General features: G+C 44.8%; 1 protein-coding gene across 4 annotated transcripts in view; it reads left to right on the top strand.

The window, feature by feature from the left end:
• Window positions 1-26,581, top strand: part of PLXNA1 (plexin A1) — a 313,030-nt gene that overhangs the window by 46,768 nt on the left and 239,681 nt on the right. For all 4 annotated transcript variants that reach the window (XM_079964486.1, XM_079964484.1, XM_079964487.1 and 1 more), the window contains exons 2-3: window positions 1,064-2,415; window positions 20,744-20,926. In XM_079964486.1, the coding sequence (XP_079820612.1) occupies window positions 1,237-2,415; window positions 20,744-20,926 (1,362 nt within the window). In that variant the 5' untranslated portion in view covers window positions 1,064-1,236. The remainder of the gene's footprint in view (window positions 1-1,063; window positions 2,416-20,743; window positions 20,927-26,581) is intronic.

Below are 26,581 nucleotides of genomic sequence, written 5' to 3' on the forward strand. Positions count from 1 at the left end.
GGCAAAACGTGACCCGCGCACGTGCAGATGTGCCCTGCGTCTTATGTTCTGTTCAGGATGCGAACGGGGCTCCAGAACGGATCCTGTTCGCATCCCAAGGTACAGTACCACTGTATTATTATTTATACCCTGCCCATCTGGCTGAGTTTCCCCAGCCACTCTGGGCAGCTCCCAATCGAGTGTTAAAAACAATACAGCATTAAATATTAAAAACTTCCCTAAACAGGACTGCCTTCAGATGTCTTTTAAAAATAGGATAGCTGCTTATTTCCTTGACATCTGATGGGAGGGCATTCCACAGGGCGGGCATCACTGCCGAGAAGGCCCTCTGTCTGGTTCTGGTTAATAAAGAGATCAGTTCTTTTGCATTTCTCCATTTCAGTACTATGAACTTAGAAAAACAAATATAGAGGTATATCACTGTATCAGAGATAGTCTTTTTGCCAAATCTCAATTGGTGCAATGAAAGACCTGTCTTCAAGAAAACACTGTAATACAGGGATCTTGTTTTAGATAGTACAGATACCCAGAAAGACAAGACATCTGGGCAAGGTTGAAAAGTGCTAAAATAGGGGTTATAAAGGATCTAATCCCAGTCATTTTAGTTATTTTTTAAAGCCATTTTCAGATCTTCAAAGTTCTCTCTCTCTCTCATCTGTCTCTCTTGGAGCTTTTGCCAAAAGGTATAACACTATTATTCCCTTTATACTGTGAGTTCAAGCTTAAGGCTTCTAAGGCTCATGGCCCCATAAAAACACAGAAAATGTGGAAAGCCTATATTGTCTTTTTTCTGATAACAATCTTAGCTCTCCTAAGATGTCAAAACAATTCAGCAATTATTTTCTGTAGTGAATGCACAAAATGGTCATGGGAACTTCAATGGGAAGAATGTAGAATGATTAGCAAATTCTGTGCAATGCTTCTTCCAAGACAGCTGAACATTTCATAGATCTGAACCACCTTCATTCCTGAGATGTTTGTAACTGTGGGGATCTATTGTGCTGTTATGTTCTGAGTGGCTCAACTGTTTGTCTAACCTTGCTTGCTTTGTGTTTCCTTCTAGGACTGAGCAGGATGCCGGCACCCACAATGTCCTGAATGTGGAGACTGGTGGAAGAAGAGGAGACATTAGTCCACAGACAGCTCCTTTCCCTTCTCCACTGCCTTCTGTTTTGCTTCATTTTTTTCCAGTGGATAGGTTAATGCACAACCATTGCTGGATGTGATTCTTTCGCCATGTGGCTCCTGAGACTAAAGCACCATTTGTCGGTCAATATCTGGACCTTGCTGCTTCTGGGGAGTGCTTGGCTGCCATTGGAAGAAGGCACTCCCAAGTCCAACTCTCCCTTTAGGATTTTCCAGGTCACCGACTGGAGTTTGACACACTTGGTGGTCCACAACAAAACTGGGGAGGTGTATGTGGGTGCTGTCAACCGGATCTATAAGCTTGCAGACGATCTGACACTGATGCGTACTCATGTCACGGGGCCCGTGGATGACAATGAGAAGTGCTACCCACCGCCTAGTGTGCAGTCTTGTCCACATGGGCTAGTCAGCACCAACAATGTCAACAAGTTGCTGCTGGTGGATTATTCTGGGAATCGACTGATAGCCTGTGGCAGTGCTTCTCAGGGCATTTGCCAGTTTCTGCGCTTGGACGACCTTTTCAAGTTGGGTGAGCCCCATCATCGCAAGGAGCACTACCTCTCCAGTGTCAATGAGTCAGGAACTATGTCAGGCGTCATCATTGAAGTCCCAAATGGGCAAAACAAGCTCTTCATTGGAACACCCATTGATGGCAAGTCTGAGTACTTCCCTACCCTGTCCAGCCGTAAACTGATGGCCAGTGAAGAGAATGCAGAGATGTTTGGCTTTGTTTATCAGGATGAGTTTGTCTCATCCCAGCTCAAGATTCCATCAGACACACTGTCCAAGTTCCCCACATTTGATATCTACTACATCTATAGCTTCAGCAGTGAGCAGTTTGTCTATTACCTGACCTTGCAACTAGACACCCAGCTGACCTCGCCTGACTCCACTGGGGAGCAGTTTTTCACCTCCAAGGTCGTTCGGCTGTGTGTAGATGATCCCAAGTTCTACTCATATGTGGAATTCCCCATTGGTTGTATTCGTGATGGCATTGAATATCGCCTGATTCAGGACGCTTACCTAAGTAAGCCCGGAAAGGCACTGGCCAAGCAGTTGGGTATCTCAGAGCAGGAGGATATCCTCTTCACAATCTTCTCTCAGGGCCAGAAGAACAGGGTGAAGCCACCAAAGGAATCTGTCCTTTGCCTCTTCACACTGAAGAAGATCAAAGACAAGATCAAGGAGCGCATCCAGTCTTGCTATCGTGGGGAGGGGAAGCTTTCTCTGCCCTGGCTTTTGAACAAGGAGTTGGGATGCATAAACTCAGTAAGTCTTCCTCCTCATTCTTCTACTTTGTCATTTCTCCTTTTCCTTTCTGCTCTGATAAATCCAAAGCATCAGCTGAGATACCTGTGCTGTCTTTGAGTACGCAGCTGAAGATGTTGCTTAAAGATCTGGGATTTGTTTCAATTAGCATGTGACCATTCTATTCTCAGCTACAGTATTTTGGTGTTTGGAGTTTTAGGCTTTGGTTATGGGATATGAGGATAATTATTGGATGTTGAGAAGTTCCGGCCTCTGGAATGACTTCTCCCAATCTTCAGTTATCCAAATAAAGTTTGTTATGCTGGAGGAATGGGGACTGCATTGATTTTGGAATGTGTTTTAGAGATTATTTGCACAGAAATTCTTGCCAAGACAGTTTTTCGGAAGGATTGAATTGAGAAGAAAGGCAATAAGTAGGAGCATGTGGACCACTAACCATCTAACAGACATGCTGATGTTCCATTTATTCTAACCTGAGTTTACTTTCCACTGTTACCATCATGACAAGTACTGGAATGAATTAGGGGGAAAGCAGGTATCCATGTACAGGAGATATGTCCTGCTGGGAATACAGACCCAAGTAACTGTTAGATATACTGATGTGATAACAATTGCAGATGATTTGAAGTGCTATTCAAGGTGCAACATGGTGCCCTCTCAGCACCCCATAATGATACGGCAGGAATATTAGCCAGCCAGGATGATGTTCCGATTCTACTTGGGTCTCTTGTTTTCTGGTTTTATCCTCTGTCTGATTCCAAATCGGGATAATCAAAATCCTTACCTCTGTAGTTTAGGTAGAGTGTGAGAACAGGACAGCTGTACAGATAGCAGCTTCATACTGGCCGTGAGAGGACTCTCCAAATTCATAGGTGTATATGAAACACAACTGGAGTGTCAGGTTTTGAGGCCAATTAGAAGTGAACTCTTGCCCTGGGGGATATGGGAGCGAGCCAGAGTTATGAGTCTGGATATGTTCTTTCTCAACAGAGGGAAAGTTGCCTGCCTATCCTGAGGGAAGCATTTCCCATAGGCTGTTGCTATGGCAAACAGAGGAGCTTTATTGCCCTGTTCCATTGTGTTAAGTCTTTGGCAAGGCAGGGTAAGAAGCCTGCTTTGTTTTATGAGCCATAGCTGGGTTCCTTTTCAGACAATATCAGATATAACTTGGAGGCTATTTCAGCTACTTGCAGTGAGGATAGGAGAGTAATGTGTAAAAGATCTTTCAAAATGGGAATGGAATTTCTAGGACATATCACGAGTTGTAGAAAATTGGTATAGTTACATCACTTAAAACTCTCAGCTGAATGCAAGGAGATATACATATATACATAGTGCTTGTGGCAGAATCTGAGCTTGGACATCAGATGCCGTAGGTCCACTCCCCAGACCCATATAGTCAAGTGTACTTTGGACTTTGGCTGATTCTTAATGGATCCATTTAGCCTACTGACCCTTCTCCAAATTGTAATGGTCTGCTTAAATTAAATTTTGTAAATGAATTCAGCTAAAGACCTGGCCCACTCCAAATGCATTTCTAATGGCTTTACAAGAAGCACAATGTTGAGTGGATGTGTGTGTGTTGGTGGGTGTGGGTTTGGAGCCTCCCTAAACACTAGCTCCATGTGTCAATGGTAGTGGACCTCCGGATTTAAAATTTTATTTTAGAAACTTCTTTCTCTGTTCTCCAATCAGCAGGCTCTCATTGTAATTAAATCAAAACCATACAAAGCCATAAAACATAATACATCAGCAGGGCCGATAAACATATCAGATTTTAGATCTTATGTTCCTATAGGTACATGTATGGTATTGGGAACCATAAACCATGGGATGTGTAATTTCTGTGGCTCATGTATTCCTAGATGCTGCTGCACATATTTAAAGTCAATAGGAATTACATTTCCCATGATTTCTGACAGCCACAGAATTCTGGTTGTGGGGATTACATTGGCAGCCAATGGATGGAGTGGTAGTACACTGGGCTCATAAGTGGGTATCTAGGGCAGAATTGGTATGGTATTGTAGGCAGTTGTGATTCTGGTAGCAGCTCTGATAGGAACAGCTGAGATCAGAGATACAAAGCATGAAATAAGAGCTTGTGCTGTGCTTCCTTATGCCAATGAACCCATGTTCATGAGAAATACACTCCATTGTAAGGCTCAGTGTAGTACACATAGAACCTCGCCCCCTCTGGTCCTCAGAACATGTGGCGTGGCAGTGTAGCTGAGAGATAGCATGTGGTCCATGTTCAGCCAGTGAGTTTCATAGCTGAGTGAGGAATTTGAATACACATCTCCATGGCTCTATCCCACCTCACAATATGATAAATAATGATTTACAGCTGCTGTGGAGTAATGGAGATAAAGGGAGAGGGGCATTTGAGGTCTGTTTTGGCAAATTAGACAGTAACAATCCTTGGCCATGGTTTGGACACCTCTTCTTCTTCCCTTCCTCCTTCTCTTTTTAGGACAGATACCCCAAAGGATGAGTGGAAACCCTCTGGCATGGTGTCAGGGTCCTGTAGGGCCAGGCCTGAAAGTGGTCAAATGTGAGTCCACGTCTGGCTGAAATCAAGGTCTGAAGCAACAGACAGAGATCATAGGGGACAGAATCAAGTATGCCACCGAGGTTGGGCAGACCGTAGCATTCCAAAGGGCAGCAGGAAGTGAGTCTGTTTTGCTTAGATTGTTACTGCAGGCTTGGTTCCTCAGTTTCTGTAAAGCCACCCAGGCTTTAGGTAGGGAAAGGATCGTAGCTCAATGGCTGAGCTCATAGTTTGCATCCAGAAACTTCTAGTTTTGACTCCAAAGCATCTCAAGGTAGAGCTGTGAAAGACTCCGGTCTGAAACCCTGAAGAACCTCCACAAGTCTGTGTAGACTGTCCTGTGCGGTTCAATGCACTGTTTTGGTTTAGGGCAGCTTCCCATGTTTGCCACTATTGGCTCCACAGATCACCTGGCCTGGCTGCACTGATGAGCTGCAGTACCCCTCTTTGGCCATTTATCTGTATGGCACTGCAGTACACAGCAAAGATCAGACCTATAGCTCTCTTAGCTTGAGAGCTGCCCTTGTTCTAGTGCAGGAAGTAAGTATCCTGTGCTTCATAGAATCTTAGTCCAACCCCCTGAAACGCAGAAATCTCAGCCAAAGCACCCATGACAGCTGGCCACCCAACCTCTCTTTGAAAACCTCCAAGGAAGCCTTGATGCTACAGTTTCTGGTTTGAGCCCCCTGGTGCCTTAAGGATGGTATATAAGAGCTTCGTACATAGTTCTTGAGGGACGTGTGCACATGTCAGGAGGGAAAACCTAATGAGTGGTTCCCAAACAGAAACTAACCTCTGATTGTGGTTCCTTTCTGCAGTTGAAGCTGCTGACGGTAATGCTTTTGCTGCTTTGTAGTCAGTGGAAGTTTAAAGCCCTTAAGGATGCTGAAACAAATGCATTTTGGCTCTAAGTACAGATCTTATGATCGGTCTCCTCTGCTATTTTATTCCCCCCCCCCCTTTTTCTTTTTTCTGTGTTATATGTGCTATAATGTAAACTTGCAAGCAGTGTGGCTTCTAAAAATAATTTTCCAAAGTGCCTAGCTGTTTTAGGTGTGTGTGAATAATAATAGCGAATAATAACAGGGATATGGTTTTAGAGTAAAAGTGGAAGGAGGAGGGGAGGAGTATTCCAGTCTTGGGGCTGGGGAGTGTTGGAAAGAGAGAAACCCAGCAAAATTATAAGGCTTGGATGTTTTCAAGATTAAGCCTCAGAGAAGCAGCGTATCTTAATAGCATTTGTTGTGGTTTCCTTGCACCTAGGGATAATTTAATCTGAAATCCAGGGAGAGCGGGAGGGAGGGGGAGCAGTAGCCTTCTTCCCCCACCCTCCCTCTATGGCACCTCTGCTGCCACAATCCTAGAAGCTCCCCAGCCTTTGCTGTGGACTGAGGCATTGCCACTTCTCCTCTCTCTTATGAGTGTTCATGCTTCTGCATTCAGAGGCAGGTGCATTTCAAGGCACGACGTCCGGAGCTGGGTGCAAGGGCTTGCGGCATGAACCAGCGGCTTGATGAGGGTCTCTGCCTTGTTTAGATGTCCAGCAGAAGGAGGAGTGTGAAACTGAGTTACTTTCTCTCTCTTTCTCCGTCCTCTTATAAATTACAGGTGCGGCAGGGGCATGGGGCTGCGTTCTAGGAGCAGGTGGTTCAGCTGCACCCACCTGGAGTAGTTTGTGCACAGGCATCCATTTGTAATTGTCCCAGGCAGCCCCTCCTTCTCCGAGTTCTGAGGGAAACAGCTAACAGCTGCCTGACAAAGTAAAGGGTTTGCTGTCAAGAGTGCTGGGCTCACAAATCTGATTTTGGCTTCAAACTAATTCAATTTTGGTGGAAAATGATGAAATCGTTACACTGCTGCCTGCTGGGTCACATAACTGCTGACTCAGGGGAGGGAGGAGGCTTTCTCTGCTCTCTTGTTTCCCCTCCCCTCATTCTCTCCATCTTTCTTGGCTTGCAGTGCAGGTTTGGGGAGCCAAGTGTAGCTCAGATCAGCTGCCATTCCCCCGAGGTCTGCCCTGAGCAAAGTAAGCGGGAGGCAGAAACAAAGAATGCAAAACAAGGAATGTGACTGTGAATGTATGAAGGCAAGAGACAGTTAAGGGCATCATGTGAGCAGGAAAGAAGACAGCTGCTTTTCGCCACTCACATTCTGGTGTTGGGGAGATTTCGCTGTTCCAGAAAGTCCCTGACTTTCACCAAGGGTCGGTGATGCCAGGAATTCCCCCTCCGCAAAAGAGTTCTTGCCAGTCCCTTGGTTCAAACTTTGCTAGAAACAGGAAAGCCTGAAAGACCTTACTTCCTGACAGATTCTGGTTCCCTGTCTGATTTATGCAGGAAGTCCTTCTCTTCCACATTGAATTGCTTGGCCATGGAAGGGAAGAGGACGCTTCTGAGCATGTGGCTGTAGTCTTGGGACCACCGGAACCAAAGGAATCGTCTCCATTCCCCCTACCTTCCAAAAGGCAGAGCAGGTGGAAGTGTTGTGTGATTGGCAATCTTGCACAACCTTGAAACGAAACCACTGGTTCGCTCCATGTTTGGAGATCTCAAACCTTCTCAAAAAGCACACAGTATGCGCACATGCACAGCTTTAGCAAGGAGTGGGGCTTATGTGAGGGATTTGGTCCAGAGGCAAAGAACTATTCCCAATGCTGCTTGTGCTATTAGTATTTTATAAGCTCTGCAGAGTTGTTGCTTGCTTGGGAGGGAAATACTGCTGATCAGTGACTCATTCGTTGGTGGTTTCCACTGAATTTGACCTGAGCCACTGCCCCAGTCTTCTGCTCATTAGAATTGCATTGTATTACTGGGGTGAGATCAAGGGCAGGACTATCCAGGCTTTTAAATAGCATATTATATAGTAGATGTCCGTGAAGCTTCTGCAACCACAGCAGTAATGAAGATAGTATTTGGAAGTGTGGGAATCTCATGTTCCCATATATAAAATATTGCATTTTTATGTGCTCAGCAAAAATGCAATATCCCTGCAATAAAGAACGTTTCCTCTCCTAAGCAAATGAGAAACAAATATGTCCATTTATGCTGCAGAAACTGATTGCATGGAAAGGCCTTTAATCTCATGACAGTCAGAAAAGTGAGGAGCGGGAGAGGGGAGGAAGGACTGAAAATGAACTTCATCCACTTGCTTTGAGCCCTGTCATATGGCTTTATAAAGATCCTTTTTCATCAGCTCTACAGGCTTTCCTCCCAAAGGAAGGCTTGTTTTTTATTGATGGCAATTGATTCAGCATGACTGAGCAAGCAAGGGTGAGAATGTGGGCAAGACAACAGGGCTTTTGGATTCATGGCCTGCTTCTGTTGCAAAGAGTTATTCACATTCCTGGGGCATGGGCACAGTCTAGTGTCATTTTATGTATCAGAGCTGGTGGTTCACAGAATATTATTTCTTCTCCTCCCCCTTCTTCACACTCCTCAGGCACACATTTTACATGGACAAAGCAGTGTGTGAGCTTGGCGGTTGTCGATACAGGCTGCAGCAAATCCCTTGATTGCAGCTAGTGATGTTACCCAGCTTTTCAATTACCTGCTTTGGAATGTGAATTTCCCCCATAATGCTTGCACTTATTGCAACTCGAACTCCATTTCCTTGAGAATCTCTTCTCCAGTCCAAAATGTATAACGTGACTTTGCATGTGTACAGAGTGTGCTCTTGTTTTGAGTCCAAGCCCTGGACACTAATCTCAGCTCATACAGAGCTAAGCAAGCACTTGTGATGAATATTTTTTTAAGGTTCCAAGGAACTGTAGGAGCAACCCCCAAAAAGCTTTCTCTCCAAAGATCCGGCACCAAATAAAGACATGTTCAGGGATTGCACAGCACCCTTTTCCCTCAAGGCTCTGGAACCTCCTTGGGCTTTGCTGCAGTTTGCTGGAGCCTTAGAAATCACCCTCAAGGGGTGTTTGCATAGCTGTCATTAGTGTCTGTGTCTTGGACAAAAAAATAAACGAGGGACAATTGAAAATGATAAGGCAGTATGATACGGTGCAGCCAGCATTATGAATCAATTTAGAACTCTTAAAAAACACGCCAACCATGATTTTTTTTCTAGTGTTCTCCAATGACGCTTGTAATTGCTGACCCAATTCTGCATTGAGCTGAGAGGAGTTCACCCATCACTAATAGCAACAGCTGGAAAAAGCGCTGTTGCAATCACAGTATGTGCTGCTGGCCAGATATGTGCTGGCTAGATTCACACATTACATTTGTTCACACAAGGACATGTCTGAGAGGGACCAAGACTTCTTGCGCAAGAGAAAGTGAATTGTGTGAACCAGTCCATAGTCATTCGCCAGTGGCCTTGTTATAGCTTCTAGGATGCCTAATGCGTTGGTGCTTGGAGGTAATCTTGAACCGCTCAGAGCTGCCTTGGATCCAGGAGGAGAGGCTGCCAGGCTTGGCTGGGAGTTCAGGAGATGTTTGTACTTCTTCCCCCAATGCTGAGGAACTGAACACATTGGCTAGAAAACTCATTCCATCTTGTTTGTTTGTTTCTTTCCTTCACTGGCTTGGAACCAGGAATCCACTTGGAACCAGGAATGAAAATGTGACCCAGGCTGAGATGCTCTGCTGAGCACTCTGAGTTGCCTTGTGGTTCTTGCTATCTTCTTCCTGTTCCACTGTGAATCCTGGTCAACAACAACAACAATAAAACATCAAACATTAAATCAAACATCAAACATCAAACATTAAAAACCTTCAGATGTCTTCTAAAAGTCAGATAGTTCTTTATCCCCTTGACATCTGATGGGGGAACATTCCACAAGGAGGGCACTTCTACCGAGAAGGCCCCTTGCCTGGTTTCCTGTAACTTCACTTCTCGCAGCAAGGGAACCACTAGAAGGCCCTCGGAGCTAGACCTCAGTGTCCAGACTGAATGATGGAGATTTCTGGGTGCCAAGTTGGCGACCACAGTTTAAAAACCTCTGTCTTAATCCATAGTTAATTCCATTTTCATCTCCCCTATGTGTGTTTCTCCTTCTACTAGGACAAGTGAATTGTTTTAAGAGCAAGCTACAGTCAAACAATGTAGTTGAGATCACAGAATTGTAGAATTGTAGCGTTGGAAGGGTCATTTAGTTCAACAGTCTGGCGAACAGACATGCTGTTGTGGTGGCTTAAGTTTAAGGTGCCATTTGGCACCTAGCTTATGTATCTAGTTTCTAACACTGGATATATCTAATGTGGAGGATAGTCGTATCTCAAGTGAAAACAAATGCCATAAACAGTGCACTGCCGCTGAGAATGCCGTCTCATGCCACCATCTTGCCTGCCACAAGGGACACTCTGGAAGATCTTAAGTCTCAGGGTGGCAGGCCTCGGGAAAGGCATTCGGTCAAGTACCTAGACCCCAGACTTTTTAGGAATTTTGTAGAACTGAAGTCAACACCTTGAATCGGGCCTGGTAGCTTACCAGATGTGCAGTCTGCAATGAACACTGTGTTGTGGGGTTGCGGTAAAAGTAATTTACTCCTTAACTGATTCCCTTTGAAATCATTTTATTTTGCTTCTGGTATATTAAAGACTTGAATTTGAATCACGGCCTCCAAGAAATATTTAAGTTGAGGACTAAGGTCCTTACACTTCGCTATAAGATAATTTCCTGTCAGCCCTTCACAATTAAGTCCCAGCATAACATTTATAGTGAAATGAAACAAGGGTGTTCATAGAGTTCTCTTTTCTGTTGAAGATGTCAGGAAGCCCGGAAATGAATGGCCCTAAGGGACAGCTGAATTACTAGCCACTTAATAAAGCTAAACGAATGAATATTGTCTTTCCTGTCCACTCCTTCATTGCCCTCATAAGTGGGCTTGAAGTAAAGTAATGAATCAAGAAGACATCTACGTTTCACCCTGGCAAAGAGCTTTCTCGCTCTCTGTGTGAACTCTTGTGTCCTTCGGCCGAGTCTGGCCAAAAGGCAAGCAAATGCCCAGAGGAAAATAGTATTCTGCCAGCCAATAACAACTGGAAGCTAAGCCCCGCTATTAATGGCAGATTCAGTGTGCACAGGCTCTCTGTGCCTATATAGTGAAAAAACAGGTACAGCTGGAGAATGTGATTTAGGTAGTTGTGAGGTTGGGCCTGCTGTGAACCATGCCAATTTCCCTTCATTATTGGCAGGAGAATGAAGGCTCTTGTTAACCTGAGAGCTGGATGTCTGCTTCAGCAAGCAGTGTGGATGTAAGTGACCTTGTGCTTCAGAAGTGTACTATTGTCAGGAAGGAATTATCTGCCCTACATGATGTGGCTGGCTCTGATAGACTAGTATGAGAATTTCGTATTGCAGCCCATGCCCTTCTGCTCTCAGAAACCGCCCCAAATAAGTTTCCTTCCCACCAAATAGTCCGATTGGATCTGGCCTCTTATTGGTGTGGCACCTGCCTGTGCATCCCTAACGAGTCATTTTGCTGCTAACAAGCTAATTGCCAGCATAATTATTTATTGAGGTGGTGTCGGTGTAGCATGGCAGGCGGGTGGCAGGCACTCTTCCGCAGCCCGGGAATGCAGCTGTATTTGTCGCTTCCCAGAGAGTTTGTTGAGACAAAGCAGAGAAGAGTAAACACCATAAACATTTATGCTCTTGCATATTCAGCAGCAGATGAGGTTGAGGAAGCTGCAAATTGGAGTGGGGAGAGCAGTGTGGTACAAAGATTGCATTGGCTGAGAGGTGCTGCCAGAGCTTAAATACCTTCATTGGTTATGCTCCAGTCCTCCTGGAAGTAGAATTTTTTTATAACCCCCTTTCTACCACCAAGCTATACATTCTAAGAGCTGAAGAAATTAAGACGTAATGCACAGGCCTTGCAGGGCAAAGGTCACGTGACCAAGGTGAAAGGTCCATGGAATAATGATGGGGATGTCACATTCAAAAGTGTATTAGCTCTGTTATTACTTAGTGTCTGTGCATGGCTAAATTTTCAGAACTCTGTGGAGCACATGGGCTGAATATCATCCCTTGAGATTAATTCATTCCTATCCTGGGGCGCATTCCCCCCCTCTTGCTCCGCCCTGTGCTTCTCTTAGACTGCATATTTCACATTAAGATGTGACCCTGCATTAAACTATGCAGAACAATTAGGTATTACTTCTACATTTTTATGTACGCCTTTATTGCATTCTGTCCTGGCTTTTAAGTTTTTAAAAATATTTGTCTTCTGAATGTCGGCAAATTAGAACTGCGTATTTTAAAATTAATTAATGTGTATAAATAAACAATTGGGCAGCGCCCTCTTCCTCCTCACCAAACCGGGAAAGGTGTCATTTCTGTCTGCAGCTAAAGTGGTCCCCTTCTGTCGACTTTGTGAATTATTTCTCAGGCCTAATTACTACTATTTATTATTTGCTGCTTCCTCATCACAAACCTCTGTTAAAATGAGCTGTGGGGAATCAGGAACAGCTGAGCAAGCAAAAGGAGTCACAGCTGTGAATTGGTTTTCTGGGTCTGAGTAGGCTTCCTCAGCTTCCCTGGATTTTTTTTGAATTTTTTTTTTAGTTGCTTTCTCCATCACCCTGTTTACTGAAGTGCAGAGGGTCAGGGGTTAGCTGTTATTGCCTTCAAAGGTGCGGGTCTGTGAGTGACTGTTGCAGTTCTGTGGCTGCCTGCTGAGGCCCTTTAACTGCACAACTTGAGAGGAATTGTTCTATGCTTGGCAGTACAAGGGCGGGAGGAAAACAACCCAGAGGAAAGCAAGCAGGGGTTGGGGCCTGAAAGACCACACATAACTGGATGGTTAAAAAGGCATCCCGGCTGGATACAAATAGGATGCGAAAATAAATGGTTCGTCTTCACAAAGTGTCCATTCTTGCCCCAAAGCTGTGTTTGTATTAGCACCAATTTTTGTTTACTTCTAATCCATTCCCTGCACTGCCAGCCTACAAATGCTCAGAAATCATGATTCCGTTGCCAGGGATTTATAGTAGTAGTTAGATTTAACAGATACACAAGTGACCTTTTATTTATTTGGATTTTGGTGCCATTTGGGAATATCACAGTAAGGTTTTGAGTGTATTTGTTTTCAGCAGGAAGGAGCCATGTGCTTGTTACTTACAATTACTTTTTAGGAATGTTCTAATGATTAGATTATGAAGCTTGTGATATTTAAGCTTTTGAGGAAGCCTAGGAACATTTAGCTCTAAGAATCTGTATTAAGCCCTCCCCCCCCCCCCCCCCCCCGTTATAGCTACTCCCTTATGTCCAGCTATTCATGACTGCCACAGAGATTGAAAGGGAAAGAAGGAGGGAATCCGGTCTCTGTAGTTTCCCCTTGTTGATATTGTTGGGTCTCCTATTCTCTGCTTGGCTTCAGGCAAAGGTTTACACAAGCAGGCAGTCACGCAAGCTTCAGTAACGAGCATCTATTTGAAAGCTATGTGTCAGGCTTAAACTATCTGGAAAATTTCTGTCAGAAATAGAATTCTGCTTCTGTCGCCTCTCACATCCTGCCTAGATAGTACTTCTGATGTATTGTATTGTAAATCAGAGTTGGAAAAAAATAGAGGTGTGGGAAATTCCATACGGATGTCGGATCTCTGTACCTGTGTCTAGGTTTCATCCAAAATTAGGCAATTGTAAACATACGCACATCATGCTCAAGTCCCACTAAAGGTGTGCACATCATACTCAAGTCCCACTAAAAGTGTGCATTGGGTTACAGCCTATGTACCCTTGCCCTGGACTGGCTTTTAGGGACCGGTGCATGCTGATTATATCATTGGTGGGTACAGAACCGACAGGACAGTGCAAGCTGCTGCTTGTATGGTATGGGTTAGGCCTGGCTACAGATTGGCTACCCCACTTTTCTGCCCTGAATGTGCGGTTTGGCAGTGAGCACATATAAGAAAAGGGAAGGAGGTGCAATAGTGACAAATGAGCTGAGAGTTGTGCACAGCTAAGTGACTTGCTATCTATATAGTGTACAACTTGGTCAAATATTTCTCAAAGCCAATTAATTCACCACCCTCAATATGTGTTTTTTAGGAATGTGTGCACATATACAAGTCCTAGATGTGATGCTCTTACTACATTGCAAACTAAAGCTGCCCCCTTTGCACTTCCACTTCATCCTGCAAATTTAAATGCACATGGATACAATTCCCTGTTTGCTAGGAACTTGTGTACTTCTGAGTGCATCTGGGCCTTTTCTTTTAGCAGTGTTCTCTCGGCTTGGCTTGGCAGTTGTCCGTTCTGGGTGTGCAGTGAACCCACTGAAGATTGCTGGGAACTGTATCTCTTTCATTACCGTACTGCTGTATTCTGCTGGAATTAGCAGAGCCCAGGTTTGTTTGTTTTTTTGGTGTGCACCTTGTGGGTATTTCAACTCATACATTGCCATTCATGGTATTTGAGTACTTCAGTTATTTCTCTCTTCGGTCTTCCTCTCTGTTTTCTCTGCATCCCCCAGACCCTGAAATTCATGGCCAGAGACTGCTGGACTAGAGGTTGTCATGGCAACAGCTCTCTTCCTGCTGAGGTGGAGATAGGAACAGATTTCATGGTTCAAGGAATTTCCCCATTCCTGACCCCTCCTTCCCTCCTTCCTTGTGGTGTTTTCTCCACATCTCCCTGTCATCCTCTCTTAGTACCAAGCTGCTAGGCCCGCCTCAGAAGCCAACGGGAGCATACACAATGTGTGTTAACTGCAGACATTTTGCCATCCTTCTTGCCTCCTCTCTGTGCCATGATCTGTGACAGACTTAGGCTGCTTGCAAGGAGGATCTCATTCAAGGTATACTATATGAATGGAAAGGCTGAGGAGGAAAGAAGAGGACTTCTCCAGAAGCTAATCACTTGCAGTTTCCCTGCCTCCTTTTTTTTTTTTTTTTTTTTTTGAATCAAAATGTTGGTGAACCTCAGTTCTGGAGGCAACTGTCAGCTTGGCAGACCAGGGTTCAGCTTAGGCAAAGGCAGAAAAATCTTGCCCAACGTGTTTGTCTTTTGGTCAGAAAGCAGTGTGTTTGGCAACTTGGCTCTTTCAGGCCTTGTTTCCTCATTTCAAATGTGATGTCTGTGAACTGCCCTGAGACCCCGGGTATAGGGCGGTATATAAATTCAATTAATAATAATAATAATAATAATAATAATAATACTACAGTCGTACCTTGGAAACTGAACGCCTTGGCACTCTTTGGCTCCCAAATGCCGCAAACTCAGAAGTGAGTGTTCCTGTTTGCGAATGTTCTTTGGAACCTGAATGTCCGGCGTGGCTTCCACGGCTTCTGATTGGCCGCAGGACCTTCCTGCAGCCAATCGGAAGTTGTGCCTTGGTTTCCGAATGTTTTGGAAGTCGAACGGGCTTCTGGAATGGATTCTGTTCGGCTTCCAAGGTATGACTGTAATAATAATGTCCAAATGACAAATGGTATGGGGAGACGAGGATTCCACTTTACCTGGCTATCTACCAGCTGCTTCGGAGAGAACAATAAAAGTTATTCTTAGTCTAAACTCCTACAGAGTTAGAATCACTTTCCTACAAACAAGACTGCACCAGTTTTTGGAAGTATCAGAATTGGTGACAAAGAAACACAGATTTTGTACCTAGAAAAACTGATTCTGTCACCTGCATTAATTGTGCAGATCTTCCTATATGTGCCTCTTTATTGCACAATTTATTCTGCTTGTGAATTTTGAGAGAGTGCTGGGGCTACCAGTCACAAGTTGGCTGCTATGGGAGTGGTGTGGCATAGCACAAAATGGTGGCCATGCAGAGCATGGAAAAACACAAAATTAGAGGCAGCCCCCCCCCAGCAGTTTGATTAAGACCATTGTTGAACTTTTCGACCATATTCAATCATATTGGATAATTGCTGAGAAGTGTTCTATTATTGGGCTAAGTGAGTCATGGTCCAGCTAGGCATTTTTGGCATTATCTTCAACTCCTTCAGACCCAGGACCCAGTTTTGATCCAAACATGCATTTGGAGACCTTTTTCTAAATCTTTTACCATGCATTTTTATGATAGCAGTGCTCCAGTAGTGACCTACCTTGGATCAGGCCACTGGCCCACTAGTTGAAGACCAGTGATCTAGATCCATTTTGGCATGGATTTGGCAGATGATTTACTCCACCGGGGTAAATGTTGGCCTGCTGGTTCATCTGGACTCCTCAGCAGATGCCATTGATGATTCCAGATTGCCAGGCTACCGTGAGGTGACCCCTGCCCTTCTTGAAATACAGTTTTCAGAAATATAGTTTTCAGGTACCAGGAAATTTCCAACTCACACACTGGTTCATGGCAACCCTTTTGGGCTGCTTGGAGTTCTGAGAAAGAGTGTCTCTCAAATTGTTTGCAGTTTGAGAAAGCCCTTGGATCCTACTTTTGCTTCTGCATTCCCATGTGGTGGCCATCTTTGGAGGGCAGGTTTCTTTTGCTGTGCTCTTCTGCACCAGCTTCAAGCTTGTGCTGCTGAGGGCTTTTTGAGAAATTCATGGGGCTTTGAATCCAAAGCTGCCAGTCCCCTGCCTCACAGTGCCCCATTCCGGGACTTTCTACTGTGCTACATCCAGTGGGAGCTCACTGCCAACCTGGGCAAAGCTAAAGCCATTGCTGTAGTGAAGCCCCCCTACCTCTCTATGCCAGTGAGAAGGAGCATCCTACCTCTTCCCCACCCCCGGCCATCCGGGAAGTGTTATTTGCACTCTTCCTGTATACAGTGGTACCGTATTTTTCGCTCTATAGGATGCACCTGACCATAGAACGCACCTTGTTTTAGAGGGGGAGAACAAGAAAAAAAAATCTCCCCCTCTCTGCGCAGCGCCCCTTCAGTGAAGCGGCAGGAGAAACTGAGCCCCTTCCATTTCTCCTCCCGCTTCGCTGAAGGGGCGCTGCGCAGCTCTCCCTCTCCCACATTGCCTTCGCCTTAAGTGATGGCAACCCGAAGCCTCTGGAGCACGGCGGGAGCTCCCCGACCCCTCTCGCTCTCCGGGCTTCAGTGAAGGCAACCCAAAGCCTCCGGAGCGTGGCGGGAGCGCTCCCACTGTGCTTCTGAGGCTTCGCGTTGCTGTCGCTGAAGCCAAGGAGCCTGCATTCGCTCCATAGGACGCACACACATTTCCCCTTAATTTTTGGAGTGGAAAATGTGCATCTTATAGAGCGAAAAATATGGTACCTTAGTTCTCACACGTAATCTGTTCCAGTAGACAATTTGACTTCCAAAACGTTTGAAAACTGAGGCGCAAAGGGCTGGCTGCAAGTTCAATTGGAAAAACTGAAAAACACGCAGCGAAAGCCATTCAACTTCTGAGGCGTGTTCAAAAACAGAAGCAATTCTGGGTTTTTGGCGTTTGAAGACCAAAAGATTCGGCTTCCAAGACGCTCGTATAAAGAGGTACCACTGTCCCTCATTTTTTACTACTACAGTTACAGTGGGAGGTAACTGCCTGGTAACATGCTAAGATACGATTGCTTTCTCTCCCTCTCTCTGATCAAGCATAGGTAAGGTTGTCTCTGCAGGAGTTTTGTGACCCAGCAAACAATAGTCCTTTGGCCTAGCTGGTTGAATACAGAAAGGAAGTTTACAGCTGAAACGAAATTAGTTTATTCTGCAAGGGCCTGCAGATGGATTGGGAGTATTAAAACTGCCCTCCACTGTTTTGGCATTTCGGGCTAACACACCTTCTCCCCCTCACCCCACCCCAGTGTTTTATAAGCCACATATCAGTAAACATATGTACAATAAATGCTATGGCACTTATTGAAAGGCAAGGGAAGATAAGCCTTGCCGGCTTCCTCTCTATTTGGATATGGCTTGCTAAAAATGCACTCTATAAAGCTATTCTTCAGACCTCTCTTGGCCTCCCAGAGAGACCTGAACAGCCTCGCAACTGTTCTGTGAACAGGGTCCACTTCATCCTGCCCCCGCCCAGTCCTCTCATCCCTTGTTGAATTCTGTCTGTCTCTGGGGCAGAATGTAGGAGTTGTTTAACATCTGTGCAGACACAAGGGCCAGCGGCTTAGGACAGGATGTGGGCAACGTGGTGTCCATGTGAAACTACAGGGAGGAATGTAATATGGGTGGATTCTGTAGTTTGCATGTGTGTGTCTGCAGCTTGCAAACACATTCCACTTGCCGCCCATGAGATACAACATTCCCTATTTAGGAGTGACCTGGGGGAGAACTGGAAAGCACACAGGTGCAGAATTATATAGTGCCATTTCCCTTGGGCCCTGTAGCACAGATGCGAGGAGCTGCACAATGAATCCTTGAGACTGTGATAAAAGCTGACAAGAAGAATTCCTCAAGTGGTGCTGGTTAAAACATGTGCATGGAAGGCCTCGTCTCTTGTTAGGCCAGCTGCTAGCCACAGTATCTTGGCCCCTGTATAAGGACAGGCAACTTTTTTCCACATGCTTTAGACCCTTTACAAGACTACGCTCACTTTACTGTGTGGTTTCAAAGTAGGTTTAGGCACCAGGCAGCTGTCATAAAGCAGGGAGAGATGGCTAGGCCCTCTCTAGCATTCTAATCTCCAAGAACAGATTCTTTCAGTGGACATTCAACCCGCTTAAACTCTGAATGTGTGTATTTTCTCCTTTCTGCTCCTGTCCCTTTTTCCTTGTGTTGTGTCTGTTGTAAGCCATTCTGCAAGGGCATGCCTATGTTATCTTTTGTACAGAGTGTAGTGAACTTTACAGCATAAATAATGGCAATGGCAATGATAATAATAGTAATAAACTAATAATAGTAATAGGTAAACATAGAACTCTTCTGCCTCAAAGTAGCAGCAAAGGTCTTTTATCTAAAGGTGCTCCATTAGCTGAAGCAGATCCACATCTCTCTCCACCTGGAGAAGACTAATTAGATGAGAGATTTGCTGCAACTCAAGCTAATATTACCAACTGTGGTTTATTAAAACAAGAATAAGCTGTGTGCCCACATGCTCTCTCTTCACTCCCCCCATCCTCCCTCCCTTCATAATCGTGGGTGTAGCCAGGATTTTTGTTGGGGGGGGGAGGCCTTTTGTTAGGGGGGCAGAACCTCAATTCGCTATGTATTTATATTTATTTCGGGGGCCAGCTGCGCCTACTGCCCCCCTCTGTGGTTATGCTGATGCTTCATATGTCCAGCTTCAGCAGAAATTTCCTGATTTTTACTGTTTCTTGTGACTTTTGAAGAGGGAAAATATGGTTTAAGGTGTCTCTCCAGTCCTGTAGCTGATCACTTCCGTTTTCTGTAGTTTAGCTCTTTGGCAAAGTAGCACAATTGGTAGGTATGTAGGTCACCATTCTTTTGGAAACATTAAGTGAACAAAGAATATGGGGAAGTGATGGTTATTCCATTCATGAAAGGTTGCCCTTTAAATAGTTAAACACCCTGGTCAGTTTGCTGCTTTTTCTAGCAATTTACAGTCTCAACTGAAGGAGGAGTATTCATGTAGCTGTAAACCATTGAAAAGGATACAGGAGCATAAAGGTTGCTATGACCTGCCATTAATAATAATAATAATAATAATAATAATAATAATAATAATAATAAATTTTATGTATATCCCGCCCTCCCCAGCCAAAGCCGGGCTCAGGGCGGCTAACAACAATAATTAGGGTATTTGATTGAATCAAAAGTTGGCCTTAATGTGATGGGGATAATGGCGAGTTCCAAAGCTTCTACACTGAAAAGATTGACTCCTCACAGATGCAAAGCGAACCTTATATTACACTTGTAAAAGTGTAAGTTCCTCAAATTAAGAGGTTCAGTAGACACACATGGTGCAAGGCGGTCTCTTAAGCTGATTAGCATGTTGTTAATTAGTCTCACCCAGGTAGCTTGTAAACAAAGAAATCTTCACCAAAACTGGGGGTGCAAAGGAAAGGGTGAGGAAGGAGTTTGCAGGTGCACAACCTGTTTGCAGCCCCTGGGACTGCATCTCTGTTATTGCATCTGAACTGGGCCTCAGGTTGCTGCATCTCTACCCTATACAGGCGTACTCTGAGCATTGTGCTAACTATGCAAGAGAATAGGATCCTGGCATACTGGTGACCTGCTGTGCAATTTGCTGAGGCCACTCTTGAAAGAAAGATTCGCAGTTGAAACAGGTCCGTGTTAAAATTGCAGCTTGTGTTCACTTTTACCTTGCAATGAGCATGGTAGATAGGGTTTGTATTGGTGTGTTTACCACAAAAACATACTACAAGGAGATAGGACTAGTTCCTACAGTTCATATGCACTTAAAAAACAATGTTGCCACCTAGTTATGGGGTAGAAGCCAGTGCACACTAAATGTTAACATGTATTTGCCTCTGCCATGAAGTGTGTGAAGTGTCTCTTACTTGCTGCATCCCAGCAGTTTTTGTTTTTGTTTTATTCAAGTGTATTGATTTTTACAGTAATTTTATATAGATGTAGGAACTTCAGAAATGCTACCTTTTTATTTTGGTTTCATTCCTTCACTTTGATAATTTCCACATTTAGGAACTGTCCCATGTCCTTGTTTTGCACTCTTCGGAAAGGATTCTGAAAGTGGAAATTAGATGGTGAAGTGGTGTACCACATATCCTGATATGTGCCTGTGGAATTGTGGAATTTTTTAAAGGAACATTGATGGAGTGAGAGGCTGCACGGGCCTCTTGAAATTCATGGGAAGGAATAGGAAAAGGGTTTAGGAAGGAATAGGAAGAAGCCATCAGCAACTGCACTAGAATTATATGTTTTTGTATCTGTGGTGACTTTGCAGATTTCTGTACCGTTTTCTCATTCACAGCCATTTACATGATGTGCTGGAATGCTGTCAAACAGCTAATTTCTTTCTTCCCTTTCTCTCCCACAGCCCCTGCAAATTGATGACAATTTCTGTGGTCAGGATTTTAACCAGCCATTGGGTGGAACAGTCACCATTGAAGGTGTGCCGCTCTTTGTGGACAAGGAGGATGGCATGACATCAGTGGCTGCGTATGACTACCGTGGGCACACTGTGGTCTTTGCTGGGACACGGAGAGGCAGGATAAAAAAGGTAGGGGGCAATGAAGCTCTTTCTTTGGGGTTTTGTAGGGTTATGTTGCTTGGACCATAAGAGGGCAAAAGCCAGAGGGTGAGAACAATGGAATGGAAGGGGCGGATATTTCCATGTGCACAATTTCTTCATAACGTTTGGAGCTATTTCTGTATGGAAGGATTTGACCTTGAACAACTGTTGCTTTTTTCTAGTATCCTTTCCATCTGCTCTTTCAGCAGAAGTATTACCCTCTGTACAATCTCTCCTGGGGCAGAAATATTTAAAAAATACTGGCCAATATTACATGTCAAGTGCCTTTTTCTGTGCAATGTGCTAAAGCCAGATTGCTTTTCTTCATGTCTTCAGCAAGTCTTGTAGGGAAAATAGCAAATGGCAGACTCAGCTGCTCTCTTTTAAAGGTTTCCTTAGAGCAGGCTTCCTTCTTGGAAGGACCTTTGCCAGCCTTTTTGAGGTTGCCATTATTTCTGCTCTACCTGCCTTTGCCATGAAGTTGCTTTGCTACTTTCTTGTTAGCTTCTGCAGTTTTGCCACACACATTTGCCTGTGTTACACTAAGCAGATGCATTTTGGGGGGAAATTCCTGAGGACGATGGCTCTGCTCTGTCAGCAAGAACCAAAGAACTCTGATAACTGTGCATACGCCTTGGAGACTGCAGAATAACTCTGATGTGGATGATTTAAAACATCTGTGGGCCTAAGTCCACAAAGTAGAGGGAACTCATCCTTCCCCAGCTACACAAAGGGTTCTTGTTGTTGGTAATTAGCAAATAGCTGTATGCCTCTCCTCAATATCTCCACAGGGCATGGGTTTCCTGTTATCATAACATCTTTCCTATAATTACAGCTGGCTATTCCCTGTGTAAACACAGCCGGCAATAACTGCATCTTCTACCAGGCAGAATTGTATTTAGGGCCTTAGCAGAATTTTTTAGGAAGCACCTAATCAAGTAGGGGGCTCCTCTTTACCCAAGGCATGTTGATACTGGGGTCTGAACTAAGGAATGGCTTGAATTTTGAGTTGCTTCCACCTTTGATATTTTTGCCCCTCCCTGACGAAGGTTCTGATTTTCAAAGCTTATAAGTATTTTCTAGTACAGAAGTCAGTGTAGTGCGTTTTGAATGTGAATGCATAGAGGAAGGCACGCAGTGGCTTAGTATATGCACTGGATGTATTAGTCTCTTGGGAAGAACAAAATCCTTGTACAAACAGAGTATATAATAGATGCAGGTGTGCATTACTGGAAGTTAGCATGTGCTCATCAAACTGCAGAAAAGGACTCAGGTTTGCCATAGGAGCACCCAATAGCCAATTCTGTGTCCCTGAGGAGGTGTACAGTACATGTATGACACATGTGTGCAAACGTGTTTAACCCATTCATGCTTAACGTGCATTTTTTAATATGTATATCTTAAAAGCATAATGTGTGAAGTGTTGGGTTGTGGCCCTTAAAATTGTGTCTTGGAAGCATAGCTTAGGAAAGGACTGGTGCGCAACATGCTAATTACGGATGTAGGGTGGCAGGAGCTTTACTCTGTTGATCGAACATTCTGTACACTGAATTTGCTCTGCATCTTGCCCTGCTTGGAGTCGTCTTGTCTATGTGGAATGTTTTTCTAGCACAGGGAAACTGGTATCTACGTCTAATCCCTGCAGACTGAGAACAAGCAATATACTGATTTTTAGTTCAGTGAATCTGGAATGCAAAGACTGGCCCGAGGCCAGGTTGAAGGTCATTTTTAGGATATGCGATTAAGACAGTGTAGGCCCCACATAAGCAGAGAAGAGTTGTTTTGTTTATTAGGAGGGTAAATAGAGTTGGTTTTGGAGCTTTTTTTAGTCTGTAGCCTTCTCAGCTCAGCACTAGGAAAACTGTGAAACCCCAGGGTAGTGTCGTAGCTGTTGTATTACAGAAATGTAGGTGTTTTGTTCAATAAGAACAACCTAGACTCTGCCACTTTGAAGCGAAAGCTCATCTTAGCCAACTTTGTTCTCTGCTCTAAATATGAGACCTCCTCAGAAAAGACAGCTCATCTAGACAGCAGGCGAAGTGATATATCAGTATTTTAAGAGAGAACACACCCCATGAGGTGGCCTTAAGACTGATCTTATAGGCCTCATCGTTTAAAGATTACAGATATTTTGTTTGAACAGCCAAAGTGGGTTACTTCTTATAGGAGACTGAATTCAGTTACAAGGTATTGGGAGGAGTGGCTGTGTCACAGCTGCTTCATGAATTAAGTTTGCTCTACATCAGGGTTTCCCAAACTTGGGCCTCCAGCTGTTTTTGGACTACGGTTCCCATCATCCCTGGCCACTGGTCGTGCTACCCTAGGAATAATGGGAGTTGTAGTCCAAAAACAGTTGGAGATCCAAGTTTGGGTAACCTTGCTCTACATGGAGACAATCTCTGGGTGTGGAGACATATATGTGCTTTAAAGTATGTCTGTGACACAAATGTTTTCCCCACTGCAGATATGCAGATTCGGCAGATGCTGTGAATTATTTATGTACAGAAAAAGTGTAATGTAGAGCATGAGGTCTTTTTAATGGTGGAGCTTGGTGCTTTTTTATGTCTTGGGTATATGGAAAAGCTGGACTACACCATTGAGAGAAAGGACCTGGTGTACACCTCTGTTTGAAGTTCTTGAACTAGCAATCTACGCTGTCAGCCACACTGCTGTAGCTGTTAGGATACCCATACTCTTGATTCAGTGTAGCAGTAAGACATCATTCCCTTTTGGGCAGTAGCACCTGTTCTTGATATTTCCTGACTTCTTTCCGATAAAAAGAGGCACCAGAATGGCTGGCTGCCTCTAGTCCAAACGGATTGTGAGAGATTTCACATTGTCAGGGCTTTGGCTTTGTAGCCATGAAGGCTGCTTTGTGTCCAGAAAATTTCTTCCTTTGGCGGTAGTTTCCTCCTCCCTTAGAGGGAAATGAGGGGGAGATGGGGCTTGTCAACCTGGGAAGGTTGCCCTTCAAGGAGAAGGAAACTCTAATCCTAAACCTCTGCTGCCTTGCTGCTATATTCATTCATGAGAAAGGCTTCCGGAGTAAACCCAGAGGAAAAATCTGTGGGAGAAGAAAATACTAAGGAGTAAACCCTACAAGAATCCAGAATGAAATCCCTAAGATAGTTGGATAGCGTCTTATACGCCTCCCTCCTGCAGCCAGGTTGGTGCCAAACATCATGCTTTCTATGTCAGGAAGGCTGGGAAGGGAGTTTTGTCCAATGGGCAGCCAGGGACCTTCATACACAGTACCCAGGCTTGCACCCTGGAGAGGGCACTTCAGTAATCCTAACACAGAAAAAACAACACGGGAGGCAGCAGTTAGGAGTTACCAGTCTCTGCAGCCACAACAGGCATTGTGATTCTCCAGTGAGTTGACTTCACCCCCAGAGGCACAGTATCTTGAGACAGATGGCTGTCAACAACAACAAAAACATTCTGCCTCTTCCCCTAATTTTTCCTTTCTTCCTGCCCTTTTGATTGACATATTGTTAAGATTGAAGACACAATTGCCCTGCAAAGAATTACGATTACGATTACGATATCTTTATTGTCATTGTCCCTTGCGGAACAATGAAATTGAAAAACTACATAAGACTCCATAAAAACTACATAAAACTACCACAAACCTACATAAAACTACAAAAACCACAAAAAAACTACATAAAACATTCTAAAACCCCTAAGAACTCTAAAACCCCATTTTAAAATACACTATACATACAGAGAGGGACGCGGGTGGCGCTGTGGGTAAAACCCAGCGCCTAGGACTTGCCGATCGTCAGGTCGGCGGTTCGAATCCCCGCGGCGGGGTGAGCTCCCATTGCTCGGTCCCAGCACCTGCCAACCTAGCAGTTCGAAAGCACTCCCGGGTGCAAGTAGATAAACAGGGACCGCTTACTAGTGGGAAGGTAAACGGCGTTTCCGTGTGCTGCGCTGGCTCGCCAGATGCAGCTTGTCACGCTGGCCACGTGACCCGGAAGTGTCTGTGGACAGCGCTGGCTCCCGGCCTATAGAGTGAGATGAGCGCACAACCCTAGAGTCTGGCAAGACTGGCCCGTACCGGCAGGGGTACCTTTACCTTTACCTTTATACTACAGAGACCCCTTATGCTGCGTTTAGAACCAGAATTGCATTAGCATAGAAACTGTTTTTCAGACGGCTAGTCCTGGCCTTTATAACCCTATACCTTCTTCCAGAAGGCAGAAGCTGAAAGAGATCATTTCCGGGGTGCGTACTATCATGTGCTATCTCTGCCGCTTTCTTATGGCACCTGGCAGCATAGATTTGCTCTAAGGTGGGAAGAGTGCACCCAATAATTCTCTCTGCAGTCTTTACAGCCCTGGATAGCATTGTTTTTTCCCTGGCCGTGCAGCTCCCAAACCACACACACAGACCGTAGCATCTTCTGGGTCTACAAAGCAACCCCCCTGGTAGGCAGGTTGGTAAAGAATGCAGTTATAGGGTTAGTTAGGTCTAGTTTCAGCTGACTTTTCAGAGCATCCCTGCCCTCAACTTTGCATGCCAGCTAGTCCCAAACAATGCTAAAAATAACCAAACGTGCAAACAGGGAAGAAAAGGATCTGTACCTTTGTCATATGTCAGTTTTGAGTCCAACATATAGGGGAACTGTAGTGGGGCTTAACCCCCCTGAAGTGTCTGCATATGTCAGTGTATAAAGTGGTCTGTGTCCCCTGCTTTAACCTTGAGGTAGCGGTGTGTGTGTGTTTGGAACTCCTGGGGTGACATCGAGAACTTGGTTTTTTTCAGCAAGGGCCGCCTGACTGAGATTGGAAGATGGGGAAAACGCTGCCTCAGCAGTTACTTGATCCTCCTAGGGAGCCCTGTGCAATCAGACCCTGCCCCTGGCTGTCTCTGCAGCTACAGCAGGAACACAATTCTCCCAGGCTTCCTTCACTCTTGTTCCCCCAACCTAGAGGTAAATAGAGGATGGGATGTGTGGCTACAGAGATGTATATAATGGGAGGCATTATGTGAAGACTGACAAAATATCTGAGGGACGCAAGGCCCGAGAATTATAGGCAGTTTGCTGGCTAGGAAATGTTACAGGAAGGACCCTGTGTGACACTGGAATTAAGTTTTCCTAAAGGCTTCCTGATTGTTTTGACTCCTAGTTCTTTTTAAAATCCAGTCCCTGTGCATATATAACATTGGGTTTTGGCAGTATTAATCCTTCTCAGAGCAGAACCACTGGAATTAATGGGCATGTCTAACTTAAGGTCCATTGATTTAAACGAGTCTACTCTGAGTAGGATTAATGCTGGCTATAACTCCTCACTCTCAAAAACAGAGAGCAGAAGTGGATGGGTGAAATAATGGGTGAACTTTCTACAGGGTGAATAGCTGGAGATGTGGGGCAGTAGCATAGCCTTCCATGCAGCTCACACAGTGGCTGTCTGCAGTTTCCGTCTCCTGGCAAGGTTGTTAATCCTTTCACTTAAAAGCAGCAAAGCTTGTGCCAGAATTCCCTTTGGCACTTTGGTGAAAAGGCTGATCCTGGCACTGTGTGGCAAGGAAAATCTTCCCATCTCCTGTTTCTCGTAAAAGGAGGTGGAACAGATGCAGTCCTTGAGAAGGAATGTGGGCGCTGCAGGAAGTGGTGTGGCTAGCTTAAGGCAT

The sequence above is a fragment of the Podarcis cretensis genome (assembly GCF_951804945.1).
Source record: "Podarcis cretensis genome assembly, chromosome: 2".
NCBI lineage: Eukaryota > Metazoa > Chordata > Lepidosauria > Squamata > Lacertidae > Podarcis > Podarcis cretensis.